The sequence below is a fragment of the Salvelinus fontinalis genome, chromosome 17, assembly GCF_029448725.1.
Source record: "Salvelinus fontinalis isolate EN_2023a chromosome 17, ASM2944872v1, whole genome shotgun sequence".
In the NCBI taxonomy this organism is placed as follows: Eukaryota; Metazoa; Chordata; class Actinopteri; order Salmoniformes; family Salmonidae; genus Salvelinus; species Salvelinus fontinalis.
Genome location: NC_074681.1, coordinates 34,143,313 through 34,162,240, shown reverse-complemented (window position 1 = coordinate 34,162,240; position 18,928 = coordinate 34,143,313). Strand labels below are relative to the sequence as shown.

The window sequence follows — 18,928 nt, the reverse complement described above, 5'->3', positions numbered from 1 at the left end:
GCTCGTGTCCATCCTCGTGAACGAGCTCATTTTCTTCGAGGTCTATATAGAATGGTCAGGTGACCTTGTATTTGGACAGTTACACTAAAGAGGTATAATAGACCAAGAAGGAAATAGTTTTCATAGTTCAAATCCATGTCTCCGTTTATTTTTGAAACTTAATCAATAGTATATCGTCTCTAATTTACGGTCTAAATAGAATATCCGAATCTATTTCGTGTAATGACGATAAAAACACACACACAACACCATGTACCCTCCCCACTGATTTGGAAATGGTATGGCCCTCTGGTAGAATTCCGAGAATTAAACCCTTGAGTTTCTTAGAACTTGATTCTCAGAACTGGTGATGCACGAAGTTTCCAGGAAAGTTTTATAAGGTGAATTTTTTCCCCTCATTATTTTACAGTATAATGCTAGAAGTTGCTTGTAGTGGTAGACATTCGTTGTGGCTCATTGACCTCTATTGATACACTTTAAATACTTAAATTCTTTAGATTGTTTTATGTTTTCTTTAGTTTTGTGAACAGTAGGGTTTCTTAGGCTGCAGTTGCTAGACTTCTTGCTAATGTTTTTACTTGATTAATGGTCAAGTAGTCTAGTATCTTCTCTGCTCAAGCAGCATGCTTGCCAGAGATTCAGTCGGAAGTTCGTGGTTCATTCTGTCATTGGGAAACTATTATAAAAAAATGTATTGCCACATTTATGCTCACTCTTTTTATCATGTTGGTTTATCGAATATCTAGATATTATCGAGAGATAATATATTAGGCCGAATGCCGAATGCAGCTCTTTTATAGCCTATCCTACTGTACATAAAGATGCCTTTTGGGTTTAAATAGCCAGAATATTTTTGATTTTATCAAAGTTTTTTTCTGGCTAATATGATTTGATATTCTCAAAAAGTATGCATCTTTAATAGTCGTTAAATATCAGTAAGCTAAGAGCAAGAAAATTCGCGCAACAGGGCGAGCCTGTCTTGTTAGATCACTGCGTACTACATTTAAGCTTTGAGTGGTGTACTTTTCTCTCTCTGATGGTGGTTTAACTTCGCTGGTAGATTTCCACTTATGATCTGTCGAATACTTTTTCGTGCAATGCTGCGAAAAAAACAAATAATATTTTGATGTAGGCCTGCATTCTTGATTTGTTTTAATGGACCGTTATTATCAATAACTGCCTACTCGTTTTGTACTACATTTACAGTGTAGTCCTGTGCGCGTACATGCATTTGAAACTCCTAAAATCCCACAACCTATTATTCGCATTTCCGGATTCCAATTTTTCTAGTTTATTTTTCTAGTTAAAATAAATTAGGTATAACCAGTGTTAAATGTCATATGTTAAACAAGCTGACTTTCCACGTATAGGCCTATCGAAGAACAGGAAGCGTATTTAGAAGCAACCTAATCTGTGCGCACCCCAAAACGGAATGTACTAAATGCGAAACATGTTCCAAGCGTGAGCCGTCAGCATTTATGGGCTTGGCTAAAGGTCTAAAGCAAATAGGAAACGGGGTTTAAACGTGTCTTTTATCGAAGTGTTTATTAAGTAATGTATAGTAAAACATTTGCAGTGAAATAAAGGTCATAATTTTCTAAATGTACAAATATTTTATTTGTACGTTTATTGTAAGGGTTAATAATGTCTATGGTAGGTCTAATAGCAATATGTAATCCAATATTTGGGTACCAGCAAATGCCCTAACTTGTTTACTGTAGCCTGTATAAAGTCTACTTTTCCACAACAATCATGGCTTGTCACTATTTGTATGTCATGAACATGAGTTCAATGCCTCAGTTAGCTATAGTTGACATGGTATTTTAGATCTGTAGCCTCCCTCAGAGACGTGGTCCCATTTCCAGCAATGCTTTTTACTTTGTTGGACGTTGAAATGGTGCCACCTACACCAAGTTCAATGGTAATAGGATTACAATGGTAATAGGATTATGATGCTACAGTATGTCCTCATATACACTATATATACAGAAGTATGTGGACACCTTCCAATTAGTGGATTCTGCTATTTCAGCCACTCCCCTTGCTGACAGATGTATAATATCGAGCACACATAGACAAACATTGCCAGTAGAATGGCCTTACTAAAGAGCTCAGTGAATTTCAACGTGGCACCATCCTTGGATGCCACCTTAAAAACAAGTCAGTTTGTCAAATTTCTGCCCTGCTAGAGCTGCCCTAGTCAACTGTAAGAGCTGTTATTGTGAAGTGGAAACTTCTAGGAGCAACAACGGCTCAGCCGTGAAGTCGTAGGCCACACAAGCTCACAGAAAGGGAGCGTAGCACTCGGAAGCTTCATGAAATGGGTTTCCATGGCCGAGCAGCCGCACACAAACCTAAGATCACCATGTGCAATGCCAAGTGTCAGCTTGAGTGGTGGAAACACGTTCTCGGGAGTGGGAGTGATGAATCACGCTTCACCATTTGGCAGTCCATCAGGCGAATCTTGATTTGGCGGATGCCAGGTGAATGCTACCAGCCCCAATGCATAGTGCCAACTGCAAAGCTTGGTGGAGGTGGAATAATGGTCTGGGGATGTTTTTCTTGGTTCGGGCTCGGCCCCTTAGTTTCAGTGAAGGGAAATATTAATGCTACAGCATACAATGACATTCTAGACGATTGTCTGCTTCCAACATTGTGGCAACAATTTGGGGAAGGCCCCTTCCTGTTTCAGAATGACAATGCCCCTGTGCACAAAACGAGGTCCATGCAGAAATGGTTTGTCGAGATCAGTGTGGAAGAATTTGACTGAACTGCACAGAGCCCTGACCTCAACCCCATCAAACACCTTTGGGATGAATTGGAACACTGACTGCGAGCCAGGCCTAATCACCCAACCTCACTAATGCTCTTGTGGCTGAATGGAAGCAAGTCCCCGCAGCAATGTTGCAACATCTAGAGGAAAGCCCAGAAGAGTGGAGGCTGTTATAGCAGCAAAGGGGGGACAAACTTCATATTAATGCCCATGATTTTGGAAAGAGATGTTCGACGAGCAGCTGTCCAAATACTTTTGGTCATGTAGCGTATAACATATGACAAATATATGACTAGAGCAGCTTTGCATACTTCATGTTTATGTTAATCAGCAACTCTCACAGTCTGAGCTTGGCGGATTGTCCTTTATCAATACTGTATTTTTCCATGTTTCTCCAGATTCTGACATCATGGCCTCATTGGCAGATGGCTGCATTCAATTCACCCGCCATGCTGGTGATGTTCTGCTGAACTTCAACCGACTCCGCAGTAGAAATATCCTGACAGATGTCACAATCCAGATTGTCGGTCAGCGCTTCTGCGCTCACAGGGCAGTCCTCGTGGCCTGCAGGTACGTTCAAGACCAACTACGTGTTTTTAGGCCAATAGTCCTTCGTGTGCTATGCGACTGCCATTGTGAGAGAAAAAGGCACAATCTTAACATGCGATTTAACATTTTTCCCCCGTTTTACAGTGGGCTCTTTTACTCCATATTCACCGACCCCCTGAAGAGTAACCTGAGTGCCATCAGCCTGGACCCCACGGTGGACCCTGATGGTTTTGCCATCCTGCTGGACTTCATGTACACCTCCACCCTGACCCTGAAGGACAGCCTGGTTTTGGTTACCATGAACACAGCGTCATACCTCCAGATGGAACATGTGGTGGACACCTGCCGCAGATTCATCAAGTCCAGGTACAAACAACATTTACGTAATTGCTCGTCCATTTAGACTTGGTTTGTAGCCTACTAGTGCCTGGGAGGTCGGGTCGGTGAATATTCCAGGCCCTATTTTTTTTACTTATTCACATCTGAATAGTATCTGGTTTGGAACTAAATGGGTGTTTTTCCTTCTTTCCTGGCTCTTTTAGAGAGCAGTCTGTGACTCTGCAGAGAGATGAGGTACTGACCAGCCCGATGCGTCTCTCTCAGGACCTCCCTGCTTTCAGGGCTCTGGATGGGTTGGCGACCAGCCCCAGCCACACATCCATGTCTCCCCTCAGAGACCGGAGGAGCTACTGCCCCAGTGTATTCACTGGTATCAATGCTTCGGGTAGCTCCCACCACGTCCACGGAAAACACGTCCCAATGCCCATCGGAAAGCTGCCAGACGCCCTCAATTTCAGTGACCTCCACAAAGGGGATTCCGTCTCTCAGAAACTCTTCTCTCCCACGAATCGCACAGAGGCCACCACCATCATCCACCACCCTCTTTCATCCCAGTCCCCATCCTCCTCCGTTACGATCCTCCGCCCTCTCCCCTGCTCCAGCCGCCCGCCGGGGCCCTTCATGGGGCTCCAGGGACTTAAACACAGAGGGGCCTCCCCCATGGAGGAGGACAGCATCCAGCCCCCCCAGCCAGACTCCCTCAGCCTGTCCCCAGGCTGCAGCAAAGGGGTGATCTGCAGCCCACAGAGCCCCCTCCGCTCTGACTGCCAGCCCAACTCCCCCACCGAGTCCAGCGGCTGCAGCAGGAATGCGACCCAGACCTCTGGCTGCTCCCAGGAGCCCAAGGCCCGCAACTGGAAGAAGTACAAGTTCATCGTGATGAACCAGACCTCCAGGGAGAAGGACGAGGCCCAGGGAGGGAGCGTTGAGGCTGGGGACTGCACCACTCCTCAGGGCTCTAACAGGACTAGTGGATCAGAGGGACCGGTGAAGGAGCTGCAGGCTGCAGAGATGGTCAACGTGCACAGAGAAGAGATCCTTGTCCCACAGGCCAGCCATCACAACATTAGCCAACTGAGATGCTCCTCCTGTGGTACAGATGCCCCTCAGCACATGGTGGTGTGTCCCCGCTCCCCTGGCACCTACAGCGGGGAGGACAATGAGCTGCACTCTGAGTACTCCGACTCAAGCGGTGGTGAGTAGTGTACTTAAATTAGTGGGGACAGTGCTATAAACATTGATGCAGTACATTTACATTCATGCTATTCCACTTTTAATTGGCTAAATCTCAATGTTTCTGTTGTAGAGAATGGTTGCAATTTCTGCAACTCAAAGTTTGCGGAAGCGGACTCCCTGAAAGGCCACATGCTCCAGGTCCATGCTGACAAGCCATACAAGTGTGACCGGTGCCAGGCTGCCTTCCGTTACAAAGGGAACCTCGCCAGCCACAAGACTGTCCACACCGGTAAGACTTCTGTTACATCTTAAAGGAGAGATTCGCCCATATTCAATGTTTTATCGTATTCGTGCATCTCTGTGCGATGTTCCAGGATTCACCTGGTCAGTCTGTCATGGAAATAGTAGTTCCTAATGTACTCAAGAGTACATACAAGGTCCTGGAATGGTATCAGTGTTTTATGTTTTTTTTTATACCTCTTGCAATCCAGGCGAGAAACCGTACCGCTGTAACATCTGCGGTGCTCAGTTCAACCGGCCGGCCAACCTCAAGACCCACACCCGAATCCACTCAGGAGAAAAGCCATACAAGTGTGAAACGTGTGGCTCTCGCTTCATACAGGTGAGGAAGCAGCTATGAACTGTGATTCACTCATGAAGGACAGCTATGTCCAAAACATGCATTCTTTTATATTTACTTGGTTCTTCCTAGCCACCGTGCTTCTACACCTGCATTGCTTGCTGTTTGGGGTTTTAGGCTGGGTTTCTGTACAGCACTTTGAGATATCAGCTGATGTAAGAAGGGCTATATAAATACATTTGATTCGATCTCCTACAAATCTAAAGTATCTTATGGATTTTCTTCCTAGGTCGCGCACCTCCGTGCCCACGTGCTGATACATACGGGGGAGAAGCCGTATCCCTGTGAGATCTGTGGGACACACTTCCGCCATCTTCAGACCCTCAAGAGCCACTTACGCATCCACACAGGAGAAAAGCCCTACCATGTAAACACCTTATCTTTCCGTTCACTTGACCCAGTGTGTATCGGCTAAATCAGCACTGGTCCACTTCCTCAATAATCCCTTCCTGGCTTCCTGTGACTGTCTATCAATAGCATAAGCAGAGTATCGCTATGTACAAGCCAGGGCCTCAGCTTAAATGAATATCGGCTATAGCCTCTGTCCTCTTGCTAACCCTTCATTGAATGCATGAATGAACCCATTGACAGGCAGTTTGATTGAATTAGTGACTCATTACGTTCCATTCTTTTCTTCCTCAGTGCGAGAAATGTGACCTCCACTTTCGCCACAAGAGCCAGTTGAGGCTGCATCTCCGGCAGAAGCACGGCGCGGTCACCAACACCAAGACTCAGTACCGCCGGGCGAACACGGACATGCTCGTTGGCTTGGCCAAGGCCTGCTAAATGGACACTGGGAAGATGGAGTTTGATTGGCAGACAACCGTCTTACATTGTCATAGTAACACATCATAGCGACTTAGTATCACACTGTCAGAGATTGTTGTGTTTGTTGGCAAATGGCAGATGGCTTCCCTCCAAATGTGAACATAGAACCATATTGTATAATTCATAGCCATTTTACTTTATGTTTGTATAGAAGTCCGGGACGTACTGATGGAATGTACATTGAGAAAATTATAGGTTTGGAATATGAATTCTTATGTCGGGTAATACTTTTTTCCTGAATGTTTTCAATTGAAGGACAGTGTTGTTTTAGAAGACACTCAAAACTGTTAGAGAATGAGAAACACTGTTACATGGGTACAATTATATTATAGATAAAGTATACTGGGGCATGTTCAGCTGAAGAAAAGCTAATTTATTATCCAGTTTGTAGTTTCTTATATCTTGTATATTGTGAATACATATATATAATGTAATATCTATCCAGATTGCCCTCTGCTGGCAGAGTATATGTCTGTAATTACTAAGGTACAGCCGCTTTTGTCTTTCTACCTAGTGAAAGTTTGTTATTGCGTCTGTCATTTGGTCAAAATAATATATTATCCGACACGGGTACATATGCAATGCATTCAAGGTGCCTTACACTAAGTCGTTTTTTTGTCTATTCAGTTCATTACCGCAAAGTCCTACGTCAGCACTTTCTACCGTATTTGTTTTGTCTGCTTTTTGTCTCAAGCCAACAAGCTGTAAATACGCCAGCTCTCAAGCTACAAGTCCTCAGGACCGTTATCAACATTTGTCTTTGTAAACTGCAGAGCTTTATGTGAAATAGAAATAAAGGAATTTGTTATGGAAACACGAGTGCGTCTTTCGGTATCATTTGTCAATGTGACAATGCAAATAAGAACGTCTCGGAAATATCACATCCTAACATGAACTGGGATCTGGATTGATATGTAATAAACTTGATAGTATGTGTGGGGCGACGCAGACCGATGTACTACCCTGGGGGAAGGGAAACGGGTTAACCATGTATGTTAAAGAACCATATTTAATAAAGTTTTTTGTTGTTGTACTGATGTTCTACCTCTGACCTGTTTCTTCTGCCAGTATCAAATGTCTGCCAGTTTTGACTGTTATGGTTCAAGTTTGTTGACTGAGCAACGGGCACACTGATAATGTTTCGGTGACACTGTGTTTCTGTAGCCACTGATGTGACTTCCTACAAGCCTCTCGGTGAATAAAAGCCTTCTCATTAAATTCACCTTTTAAAATCTCTATTACACAGTGTGTTTCATGAAAGTAAATAATGTGCATTCACAGAGAATCAATTTTGGCAACCCAAGTTTTCATAATTGAAAAGTTTTTTGCATTGGGAATGTTTCTGAAGATTTATATTTATTTAAATGTGATTAGTGATTCATTTACATGTGTCACTCTAGTTTAAGGTCAACTCTGTAAGGTGAACAAAACGTATTTTTCCCCCAAAAGAAACATTGAACATCTAATAGTCAAATCAGTGTCAAATTAAGTGAGCTAGGTTCTTCTAATTTTGGCAATTGTCTGTTTTGTGGTGGAAAACTGAGTGTGCCGAGCATAACACGTCAACCCTGTTACCCATAGATAAGTAGGTTAGAAATGTTTTGTGAAGCTTGCATTCAATTGTCCATCCCTGTTGCACACAAGCTTCCGTTCCCCCTGTTACAAGGGAATTTATGGCTGATTTAAGGTGAAATCGTCAACCCTGTCACTTCAATTGTAGTTTTTCTTAATTGAACCTTTTGAGATGAGAAAGCATGTTTAATATTACGCTGTTATTAAGTGGAATTAAGTTAATGACAGAATGTCAAAATTAGACACTACACAAAAGGCACTCTATTCGTGAATTGACACAGGTAGTGAAAGGAAACAGGTAGTTTGGCACTATAGTTCACTTATGTTTATGTAACAATATTGAATGTCCTCATTGGTCATGTACAGACAGAACACATTCTGTTTAAATATTAGGCCAGAGTTGAAAAAGCACCTGTATTATCACAAAATTATTTTTTGTTTTTTAGTGCTCTTTGAAGATAAGATGATTCAATGGACATTTTCCTTGAGCACATAACACAGAAGTGGTGGCATGCTAAAGTGTCATGGAATCACAAGATACAATTCGCCGATGTGCATAATTCATTGCATAAGATGTGAATGCGGAAGTTTAAAGGGCCAATCAGCAGTTGAAACAATAACAAAGCATTCTCCCCTCAAATGTGGGATGGGGCTGAAGAAATGTAACCACTCTCAAAATCATAGACAGAGCTATGGATGCAAGTATTGACCATCCAGGGTATCAAAAAAATGCTAGTTTTAACCATGTCGAGGCTCTACAGTCTTTGTTTTACATTTACTTCGTTAAAAAACATTGGAGAAAAACAAGCTTGTATTTTGGGTTCTGATAGGGTACGATAGTTAAACTAAGCTCATGAGGCATTTAGAAGTTATATTCTTCAAGAAACAATGGGTACATATCATTAAGTAAAAAAACGGATGTACTGTAGCAACTGCCGATTGCCCGTTTAAATTGAGAAATTGACATGAAAAACTCGAATAACAAATAAAGTAAAAATGGTGACGTGACATTTCTCAACAAGTGAACCACTGGTGATGTCAGTCTGCCCTCTGCTGGCTTATTGGGTTGACTGACATGGGAGTGAACCATATCTGTACCCATCAGTATTTCCAATGTAGTTACATGGTTAGGTAGTGTTGCAGTGGAACTGTACATTGTTACATAATACTTACTATGACGGCTGTTTGTACACTTAAATTACACAATTGCATTCTCAGATTTTTTTTATAAATAAAATGTAACTATAGCTGTGGCTTTAACCACTCACCCTTGAATTGAGTTATAACACACAAGGAGTTTAGCTAAATCTTGCTAAATGGCATATATTATATTAGCACATTTGTGATCATGGTAGCTGACAGAAAGCTTGGATGAAATAAAATAAAAGTAATGTAAACAATGTTGAAGGAGTTCTGGTCTGATACGGCAAACTAGTTATACCAACAACAACCGTTAGTACAAGGCTTGTGGTAGGCACAAAATAAAGAGATTGTAAATAGTTAAAGATATCAAAATCTCAGCGAGGAACAATTATATTGAGCACTGTAGAACTAGCCAAATTAGTCTCAGGGACCCGTCAGAAAACAGTTGAGAGACACCCTTGAAACAGTGTGACCTGTCTGACTGGAACTACTGGTGAGTTTGTCAGGCTCCATAAGTATTCACCTGTCAAAGTCTAGATTCTTAGGTTGACTACTCCCTTGAAATAGTGTGGCCTTCTATGAATGTTGGAATTACCTGTTTGAGTGGGTCCATAAGTATTCACCTGGCAAAGATAATAAAGTACAGAGACATGGAGGGGGGTATATTTGGTTTGTTTGTATTTGACGGTTTCTCCCACTTTACATGGCAATATACTCTGATTCGACAAAACTGGTCCTTCATCCTTTGTCGCATAATCAAAGATTTAACAAATAACACACAACAGAAACTTAACCGTCGGGAGCTGATCTTTGTGCACTTTTGTAATGACACATACATAACACAGGCAAGTCCTTGTTGGAGAACACGGTAAGCATTGGACTTCACATTTTCAGTCACACTACATGGGACTACAAAGACCTGTCAGTATTTCAGCATTCAGGAGAACATCAAATACTCTTTCATGTGCAGTGACACAAACTTGCGGATAGTCCCAAGTTTAAACTTGATTTAACAAGTTTAAGTTCAAAATTGGTCCCACACCGTATGTGCAGTAACAACTATCGTTGCCATGCCAGTTTAATCCACAAATTTGCAATACTGCAATCACGGCTACTGTGTCTCGATTCCCTGTGGTCCTATGGGACCGCTATTCATATTTCTTCCAACATGAGACCGGTGCTTTATATATTTTATCTTAAGACCATGTTCATCTCTGAGTACAACCAAATTGATTCACATGAGACGACATCTCTTTTCTCCCTCTCTGGCTACCCGTTTCTTCATCATCATTCCCCATGTAATCCAGGGCTCACCAACCCCGTTCCTCGAGCTCTACCGTCCTGTAGGTTCAGTCCATCCCTAATCTAACACAAGGTTTCCCAAACTCGGTCCAGGGTCCCCCCTGGGTGCAACCCTGATCTAATTAGCTGGTTGATAAACTGAATCAGGTTAATTATAACTGGGGTTGGAGTGAAAATGGACAGGATGGTAGCTCTTCAGGAACAGGGTTGGAGAGCTCTGATTTAGTCCATAGAAGTGGTTGGTCTGTGAAAATGCACGTTTTCGCTTAGGGAACGGCTAACAATGGTGTGTACGCAGATTTTATCACCAAAAATAATTACCTTAAAATAACATACAGTACTGTATATGCCTCTGCTTGACAACAAAAATAAGTGCCTCACCAAGCTAAGAGCAATTCTATTAGTCTTTTCCCTATACAAAGCCCCACGACTACAATGACAGGCCTGTCAGTTGGTGTACAACTACCGTAGTGAAACCCAGTGAGGTTGGTCAATACAGCATCTTCCTACCCATCTTATTCACTCTTACACACACATTCACTCACACCCTTGGACGAGCAGCCCGGCACTGACAAAAAAGGTTTTGTTTTTTTTAAATGTAAAAAGTAATATGAACCGACATGTAAACTGAGTATAGTGTTGCTGCAGTTGATACAAAGACAAACTAAACGTAACTGCGAATGTTACAGTCGTTGGCAGTTGGCGGGGACTTCAACCCTCTTTGTCCAGGATGGCTTTGACGTTTTCAAAAACCTGAAATAGAGAGGGAGAGAAAGAGATGCATTCGAGAAAACCAGAGACACACTGTGTTTTTTGACAAGTGGGTGAACTGCCGGAGGGTGCAGGGGAACAGCGAGAAAACCAATAGGGAAAGAAACAACTCAGACAGAGGGAATTAACACAAACTAAAATATAAGATGAGTGAATAAGTTTGCACTAACGAGTGTGTTCCAACTGCCCACCATGTGGGCCTTCAATGGCTGTACACTCCTTTGCTCACCTCGTCCACACCGTACGAGGCATCCACGGTGCGCACCTTGCCCTGTTTCTCATACAGTGAAATGATGGGCCGTGTCGACTGCAGGTAGGTCTGGATCCTTCAGGGGAGGAAATTGAGGCTCAGAAACATGCCTGACCAGCACCCAGGACTCAGAAGAGACCCAAAATAGGGTCACAGTCACAAGTACATACAGCCAAGCTAAAAACGAAAATCGCAATCTCAAAAGCAATGTTTTTTTCACTAAAAAGTCCATTATTAAAGGTCCATTATGTCGTTTTGTGTACAACTCGACTGATTTCATACAGAAATACAGGTTATAGATCTGTCACACTCATTGAAATAAAGTCTGATGAATGGTAGATCCGTTGTATATACAATATTTCTATGCCTCCTATCTGTAAGTTGTTTTAACTTCTTATTACTTTCAGTTTTGTATCACCTTACAACTGCAGAAAATACAGTATTTTCGGTGACTGAAACTATATTTCACAGCGGTTTAGATGGTACAACGATTCTCCACACTTTGCTTATGTGTCGTATGAACTGAAATCAGGCGAACATTTTAGAAACCAGGAAATGTAAGTACCCTTGTTTTTTTAATGAACAAGAGCAGTGTCTCCTTTTGAGAGTTCCAGTTCATATGAAAGAGGTCAATGGTCAGTGATCATGTAAAGCCTTAGTGTTTGGACGCTACCTTTTCTCCAGGCTCGCTCTGTTGTCGTCCGTGCGCCCGCTGCTCTTCCCTCTTTCTAGACATCGGTCGATACAGACCTGTAGACAAGCAAAAACACAGAGCTCTCAGCATAAAACATTACACTGTCAGCTAAGCAATAAAGACATTAACACTTGGAGGCCGCACTCCAAATGTGGCTTATATATGAGGTATGACTTTCCCATACAGTGATTTTGCCCCTTCCATTTTGTCCCCTCCCCTTCCTTTTGGAGATCCTCCCCCCAAGGTGTTTGTTTTATTACCTCACTAGTACAGTCGAAGAAAAGCACAAATTTGACGTTAGCCTTCCCTTCCATGACAGTGGTCCACCCCTGGAGGTTGTCTTCATTTCGGGGGAAGCCGTCAATGAGGAAGCGGAACTTCTTCTCGTCCATCTCCATGGTTTCCTCCATGGCCTGAGGACAAAGGAAAGTGAAAGTTAAAAGGGATATTCTGCCCCAAATCAAAGTCAGACATTTTTATGTCTAAAACATGGTGCGTCTTTATTACACACCACCTGCAGACCTTCCTATATGCATCTGACATCAAAAATATTTTGAGGTGAACTATTCCTTTTAACTATGGATTAATTCAGCCCATGGAACAATGACAGAACCTATTTCAGTAAGAAGGGAGGAGAAAGACTTACTCAGACCACAATGACTGTATAGTGCTACTACACTCTACCCCATGTTAACTAAGCTAATAGTAATTCTGATTCCTAACTTACTGTACGTGAACAGCTAACACAAACCTTGTAGCCATAGGTACCTGGAGTTGGTGCATACCTTCCTGAGTAAGTTAATGGTGATCTCGACAGGGACGATCTTGCCATCCTTGATGTAACTGTCAATGAGCTGTCCGAACTCTGAAGCCTCTCGGCTTCGCTCGGCCCTCAGCAGGTCTCCGGCAGACAGGTGGGTGTAACTGTAGTTCTGTGAAAAACGCTAATTAATGCCACAGCTTTTACTAAAACAGCACAATAATCACTTATCCAACCGCTTACGTGGAACAATTGTACAGAAACATACCTGTACTGTACTAACAAAGTATGTTACTATCCATAGGAATTAATTGGATATGAGAATTAAATTGTCTGGGACTAATGTCGTAAAAAAAAAAAAAAGGAGTCCAATAGTACCAATGCATTAAGTAGAGAATACACAGAAAATAACATTGTCATAGGCATTGTGGGTTATTGTTCTAAAATGAAGATGCTGTGCTCCATTGACACTGAAAGCAAGGGGAGGGATTTTGATATTTCGCTGTATGAAGACAGGCTTTATAAGTGAGTGGGTGGCTTAAGAACACGTGTTGTTTCGTCATGCTTGAACAGGATGCTTGCGCAAACACACGTGGCCCTGCTCTGTATGAATATAGGTCTAAACAAAGTAATTGGCAAATGCAAGAAACTCATCTTGGCCCAGAAGAAATCCCAGGGGGAGCTACAATGTAGTGCGTTAATAGTCAGACAGCTGAATAGCAGTAGTAGTTTATCGTTTGACTAAAACCACACCCAGACTCAGATACACGTCAGCCTTCATGTCTCAAAACTACTTGTTCAAGGGCATTGGCTGGAGGTTTAGAGCAGGTGCATTGCAGATAAACTGAACTTTACATACTGTGAATTGCACAACAGCTGAACTGATAAGATGTAGACTACACATTGGCGTGATATCAATATCGGTGCATAGGTTACGCTGTGTATGTAGCTAGAAGCCTTTCACAATTAACATAGAGCTAGCCCATTCATAGACGGTATAAACCGTCTATTCACGAACCTGTCTGCCGGCTGAGGACAGCGCCCTGACGATGCCAAAATGCGGTCTAAAATGTAAACACGTCTCCCACGCGATACAGTTTTGAGAACATGTGGAACTTAACTTCCACGTCGGCGAGAAATTATTTTCCAAAAAACAAAAAGGTTAATGTCCTACACACCTTTATATGGTTAGGGTCTCACACGGCAATATTTCCGTTACAGCGCTTGTTTACGGAAGACAGAGGCGACTACCTTTGCTAATTAGCTATCTGCGGGCGCCGCACACCTGTGTGTAACGGAAGGACGCCACAAACATGTTGTAACTGAAAAATAGTGTCAGCTGCAACTGTTAAAACCGGTTAAAAGTGTACATTCTATCTTTGTGAAATTATTTTTGATGTCATATCTAAGTAGAGGGCTTTATGTTTCTATGTACTGCAATTGAGAATCACATTTAAATGGAGTATTTGGCTGCCAGAGCCAATTCGCCTCTTAACATAACTGATCTTAGGACTAAAGGAGTAGGCTAGCCTCTTCTGTCATTTGGTGAGCCATAGCCCAATTTGACTCCTGAAGGGTATACTACCAAGCAGGATCAATGAGTTTTCCAGATAAAATTGACTAAATATTCTGAAATAAGAGTTTATTTTTAAGAAAAACTAGAAAATGGGCATGGTCTAATTTACTCAACCAATAACCAGAAAATGTTTTTTTTTCTGGATGTATATCAACGTTTGCTAGCTAACACATTGATTCTGCTTTGTAGTACACCCTTCTGATATTCAGGAAAAATCTTCAGATAGTTTGCTTGTTGAAAGGTTGACTTATTGAAATATCATTTATGAATTGCTCATATGGCTAGCTAGTTAGCTTGCTAGCTAGTGTGGTCTTGGCATAGCTATGCTAGCTAACATAACAAGTAGATTACAATCAGAGGACAAGAAAGGGAAGTTGATCCATTTAGCTGGTCTCCCGTGGACAGAAGCCAACAAAAGTGAGCACAAACCCCTCATATCTGTTAGTTTTTTCCCCCACCAACACAATTCAATGCCCTGTCAAATTATCTTTGTCCTTTTCATTGTTCTTTTCTCGCCATCTTACCTCAACGATTCTGGTACACTGGGTCCCTTTCCCCGCCCCAGGCCCTCCTAACACGAACACAACCTGCGGCTTCATGATCAATGCGGCCCTGTACACAACGCTCGGCACCTTCGCTGATAACCTACTCAATAAATGGAAAATCATAAACCGACAACCAAACGATACACTAAGTGAACCCGGTTCGACGAGGAGTCTGTATGAAGAATAGATCTAATGACCGGCTGATGCGTGTCAGTGGGAAGTCCACCCAAAGCAACACCACTTCCGCGTTTGACGTGGCCAACCAATGGCAACAAATGGGGGAGTGTCCATGGGGTGTAAATCACGCCCACATGATGTAAACTTTTCAATACAGGCGTCTGGTGACGCCTCTCCCTCAGTGGTTGCCGCTGTCTATCCTCCCAGCATCAGCACCTAGCCGAACTGAACAGCGACCGTCGTCGAGGAAAATATGCTCTACCAAGCGAGGGAGTTGGAGCAATAATGCTCAATCGGGAGACGGAGGTGTATATGGATGATTCGTGTCACCAAAACATTTTAGGGATGTCTGGGCGTCTGGGTATCACACCTGGTCGCGGGCACGTTTGTGAATCTTTCGTTGCTTTCTCTCACCATTTATGATGCACCATTCATGATGCGAGCTTCCCTCCTCATTGATCCCAAGAATGGCATGAAGAAAACGTTGAAATAGCGCTAAGGCGATTTCTTGTCTCAACAGGGCACCATAGCCTGCCACGCGCTGTTTCGTTGATTTATATAGCCTATAGGCTATACTTAGCCTACTATCGTCGGTTTTAGGTAGGATATGAGGCATTGTACAACGTCTTCTTGTTGTGACGACCAAGATAAGCTCATTTGAGGGCGCCGTACAAATAACAGGGCTATGCAAGCCAACCAAACAAAGGCACCCGAACAACCCCATTGACGCACCTGCTGCCCCGTCGCCACTGACATGACAACGCTGAGTCGAAGGAGCAGGTGCAAAGGGCACCGACCTGCAGCCGGACGCGTGGACTCGAAAGGGAAGTGGGACCTCGGGCTCGCAGAGAGTAAGCAGCATCCCGGAGGAGGGCCTATTGCAGTGTCTGGGGACAAGCACCAAGGGCAGTGCGGCACACAACAGTCACACCGGGGAAGGCTGCAGGGGGGTGTTCAGTGCACCTTCCCCACACTCACTCTCCATACCGCACTTGCATTAACGTTCCATTTTCCCAGTGCGGAAAAATGCTTAAAAACTGCTGCTCTATTGATTTGATATCGAATGTTGCCTCAATGTCTGTATTCAAAATTATGCCTCTATTTCGTTTTCTTCAACCCAATAATTTGACCGTATCAGTGATGGGTAAAGTAAAAGATTGGTATTGATTTAAAAGCTGGATGGAAACCCGAGAGGGACTGATGTGCATACTGGTCAGGTATCGTCTTCTCCCTTCGTCTCTGGTTCTGCTTACTCTGCTACTTGCCAGCACCATGGGCTGTATCCAGAGCATCTCCTGCAAGCCTCGCATTAGAAGGGAGAACATTGTAGTCTACGAGGTATCGGCCTCCATTGACCAGTGCCCAACAGTGATAGAGGAGAACTCGCCCATAGTGCTGCGGTATAAGACACCTTACTTCAGGGCCTCCGCAGGGATCGTGATGCCTCCGGTGCCCCGCAATGAGACCTGGGTGGTGGGTTGGATCCAGGCGTGTACACAAATGGAGTTCTACAATACTTATGGGGACATTGGCATGTAAGTTCTGAGTTGATGTCATCCCCCATCAGTCATCTCGAAGTGCCACTCATTCAATCTCTGACACACACTCTCTCTCTCTCTCTCTCTGACACACACACACACTATGCCCACAGCACTTAAGTGTATTGGCCTAGGCTTTAGTTCAGTGGGCTAACACAGTCTTGAGTCACTTGGCCAGGCAATCCTAGTCTGTCACGTGAGCTGTAATATTGTCTGTTTGTATCAGTTGTAGACCTTGGTGAATTTCGAGCGCCGGTGAAATTCTAGCCGTGCATGGCCTACTATAAAAACAGAGTCCCATTAAGTGAGGTCTTTGCATATGTATCATGTTCTGTTGTAATGTTTTGTATATTACTAAAGACATCCTGCATGTCCACTACCCCAGGTCCAGCTGGGAGTTACCGGAGCTCCGTGAGGGCCGGGTCAAGGCCATCAGCGATTCGGACGGGGTCAGCTACCCATGGTACGGCAACACCACTGAGACGGTCACCCTTACGGGTCCCACGTCCAAACCGTCGCACCTCACAGTCAGCATGAACGACAACTTCTACCCCAGTGTGACCTGGGCCGTTCCCATCAGCAACAGCAACACGCCAATGCTGTCACACATCACCCGAGACCAGAGCTTCATCACCTGGTTGGTTGCCATCAACTCTGTCACCAAGGTAGGCTTCAGAAGATGGACTTCCTTGGATTTTGTGTACTGCTCTGTTAAGTTATATGTTTTTGATATCTTAAAGGAATAGTTCACTTAAAAATCAAAGTTTGTCAGATGTTTTCAGACCTCTAACGTGGTCTAATCTCAAGATAAATACACATCCCACACCATCTGTTGTGTGGATCCAACAATATGTACCTCAATCCCAAATGAATGGTAAAGATTAGCCCCATCTAATTAGTTTGAGCGACACAACGGATGGTGTGCAATGTGGACTCATCCCAACATACTTGAGGTCTGACTTTTGTCTGAAAACATCTGACAAACTGTGATTTTGAAGTGAACTATCCCTGTACATTTCTTGTTGTCGCTCAGTGTTAATTCTGGACTACAACAGAAATGTACAGCCTTGGGGTCAAAGTAGGCTACAGATTGTGAAGCAATGCTCCAAGTGCTAACTGTAAAGCACTTTGGGTTGCAGCCTATTACATGTAAGTTGCTATAATAGTTAACTTCACTATTATGTTTCGGACTTTCCAGGAGCGCATCGTGCTGCAGACTGTGCGGTGGCGGATGCGGGTGGACATCGCCGTGGACCCTGACATGCCCCTGGGCTCCCGGGCCTCCCTAGTAGGCCGTCCTCACCAGGAGCAGCCCCATATTCTCAACTACCAGGAACCAATACCCCCCAACGCCCTGGGACGACCCAATGCCAATGACGCCCAAGTGCTGATGTGGAGGCCCCGCAGAGGGGCACCCCTAGTGGTGATACCGCCCAAATAAGGTTGTAAAGACTAAGAAAGAGAAATGTGATTAGTTCATGGTAATGAGGAAGTGTGGCCCATCGAAGAAGAGGGAAATTATGAGTTCCTTTATCAAACATGGCAGCTGCAGCTCTTCACTCGCACCTACTGTCAGGGTTCAATGGATGATAGAAATCGTGAATCTGGACTGGACTGCATTGGAATTGACACAGCGGAAGTCTATAGAGCTAGACTGGTTTCGGAGGCAGGCTCAGCACTGCATCAGCGTTTGATTGAGTCCGACTGTTTTTGGACGGCCACAGTGCTGTACTAGAGTTCTATCTATCTGCCTTTGGAAAGAAAGGGACAGAGCTATCGGAGTTCTACTGAACACAGAACTGCATCCTGTATCGTACAGTAGGTCTTATTGCATGAGAGACAAAACGGTCTTTGACTGGAATAAGAATAGTATTTTGTATCAGCTGATCACACTTAAGACATGGAATGGAACTTCTTACATTGGCCATGATATCCTGAAAGCTGGAAAACTCCCTCAGTGCCAATTATGGACATAACAGCCTTTAACATAGAACACTTTAAGATATTTAAATGAGGCAAATCATATTATATGAATCTTCTGTTAGTTTAAGATAAACTCAATCAGATTGTATTAAGAGCACCTACTTGGCATAAAGGTCTAAAACGAAATGGGCTGATTGTTGTCTTATTTAAATGTGCCATGTCTATGCACTCACATAGAAAGGTTAAAGGTGTGGGTTTTCTGGTGTGAGTTGAGTATCTACATGCATACACATGAATGTCCAATGTCTCAATCCAACCTGCTAGCCCCGAACCATATTGCTTATCTATACAATCATTTCAGATCTACACCAA

The 18,928-nt window shown here is 43.4% G+C and overlaps 3 protein-coding genes across 4 annotated transcripts; 2 read left to right on the top strand and 1 right to left on the bottom strand.

The window, feature by feature from the left end:
• Nucleotides 1-281: 281 nt before the first annotated feature.
• Nucleotides 282-7,124, top strand: LOC129814193 (B-cell lymphoma 6 protein-like). The gene is made up of 8 exons (XM_055867135.1): nucleotides 282-380; nucleotides 3,172-3,343; nucleotides 3,467-3,688; nucleotides 3,865-4,856; nucleotides 4,968-5,126; nucleotides 5,329-5,459; nucleotides 5,707-5,844; nucleotides 6,120-7,124. The coding sequence occupies exons 2-8, from the start codon at nucleotides 3,183-3,185 to the stop codon at nucleotides 6,261-6,263; spliced, it is 1,947 nt and encodes a 648-aa protein (XP_055723110.1). The 5' UTR covers nucleotides 282-380; nucleotides 3,172-3,182; the 3' UTR covers nucleotides 6,264-7,124.
• A 2,557-nt stretch (nucleotides 7,125-9,681) lies between these two features.
• cmpk (cytidylate kinase) lies at nucleotides 9,682-15,175 on the bottom strand. 2 transcript variants are annotated; one of them, XM_055867154.1, is made up of 6 exons: nucleotides 14,898-15,175; nucleotides 12,823-12,981; nucleotides 12,298-12,450; nucleotides 12,017-12,093; nucleotides 11,323-11,419; nucleotides 9,682-11,075 (listed from the first exon to the last, which is right to left on the bottom strand). In XM_055867154.1, exons 1-6 carry the CDS (start codon nucleotides 15,039-15,041, stop codon nucleotides 11,034-11,036), a joined length of 672 nt encoding a protein of 223 aa, XP_055723129.1. In that variant the 5' UTR covers nucleotides 15,042-15,175; the 3' UTR covers nucleotides 9,682-11,033. The 2 variants fall into 2 exon arrangements, with proteins under 2 accessions (XP_055723129.1, XP_055723130.1); XM_055867155.1 differs by having other exon boundaries at nucleotides 12,823-12,969; nucleotides 14,898-15,174.
• A 71-nt stretch (nucleotides 15,176-15,246) lies between these two features.
• LOC129814199 (protein FAM78B-like) lies at nucleotides 15,247-18,742 on the top strand. Its single transcript, XM_055867149.1, has 3 exons — nucleotides 15,247-16,630; nucleotides 17,019-17,298; nucleotides 17,832-18,742. Exons 1-3 carry the CDS (start codon nucleotides 16,275-16,277, stop codon nucleotides 18,072-18,074), a joined length of 879 nt encoding a protein of 292 aa, XP_055723124.1. The 5' UTR covers nucleotides 15,247-16,274; the 3' UTR covers nucleotides 18,075-18,742.
• Nucleotides 18,743-18,928: the final 186 nt, after the last annotated feature.

Bases quoted from the DNA above. Each gene is read 5' to 3' on its own strand.
- LOC129814193 (XM_055867135.1), top strand. From the start codon at position 3,183: ATGGCCTCATTGGCAGATGGCTGCATTCAATTCACCCGCCATGCTGGT. The intron at 3,689-3,864 runs GTACAAACAACA...TGGCTCTTTTAG, and splicing joins CGCAGATTCATCAAGTCCAG to AGAGCAGTCTGTGACTCTGC. The intron at 5,845-6,119 runs GTAAACACCTTA...TTTCTTCCTCAG, and splicing joins CAGGAGAAAAGCCCTACCAT to TGCGAGAAATGTGACCTCCA.
- LOC129814199 (XM_055867149.1), top strand. From the start codon at position 16,275: ATGGAAACCCGAGAGGGACTGATGTGCATACTGGTCAGGTATCGTCTT. The intron at 16,631-17,018 runs GTAAGTTCTGAG...CCACTACCCCAG, and splicing joins ACTTATGGGGACATTGGCAT to GTCCAGCTGGGAGTTACCGG. The intron at 17,299-17,831 runs GTAGGCTTCAGA...CGGACTTTCCAG, and splicing joins CCATCAACTCTGTCACCAAG to GAGCGCATCGTGCTGCAGAC.
- cmpk (XM_055867154.1), bottom strand. From the start codon at position 15,041: ATGATTTTCCATTTATTGAGTAGGTTATCAGCGAAGGTGCCGAGCGTT. The intron at 11,420-12,016 runs GTAGCGTCCAAA...CCTCCCCTGAAG, and splicing joins AGAGCGAGCCTGGAGAAAAG to GATCCAGACCTACCTGCAGT. The intron at 11,076-11,322 runs GTGAGCAAAGGA...TCTCTATTTCAG, and splicing joins CCTCGTACGGTGTGGACGAG to GTTTTTGAAAACGTCAAAGC.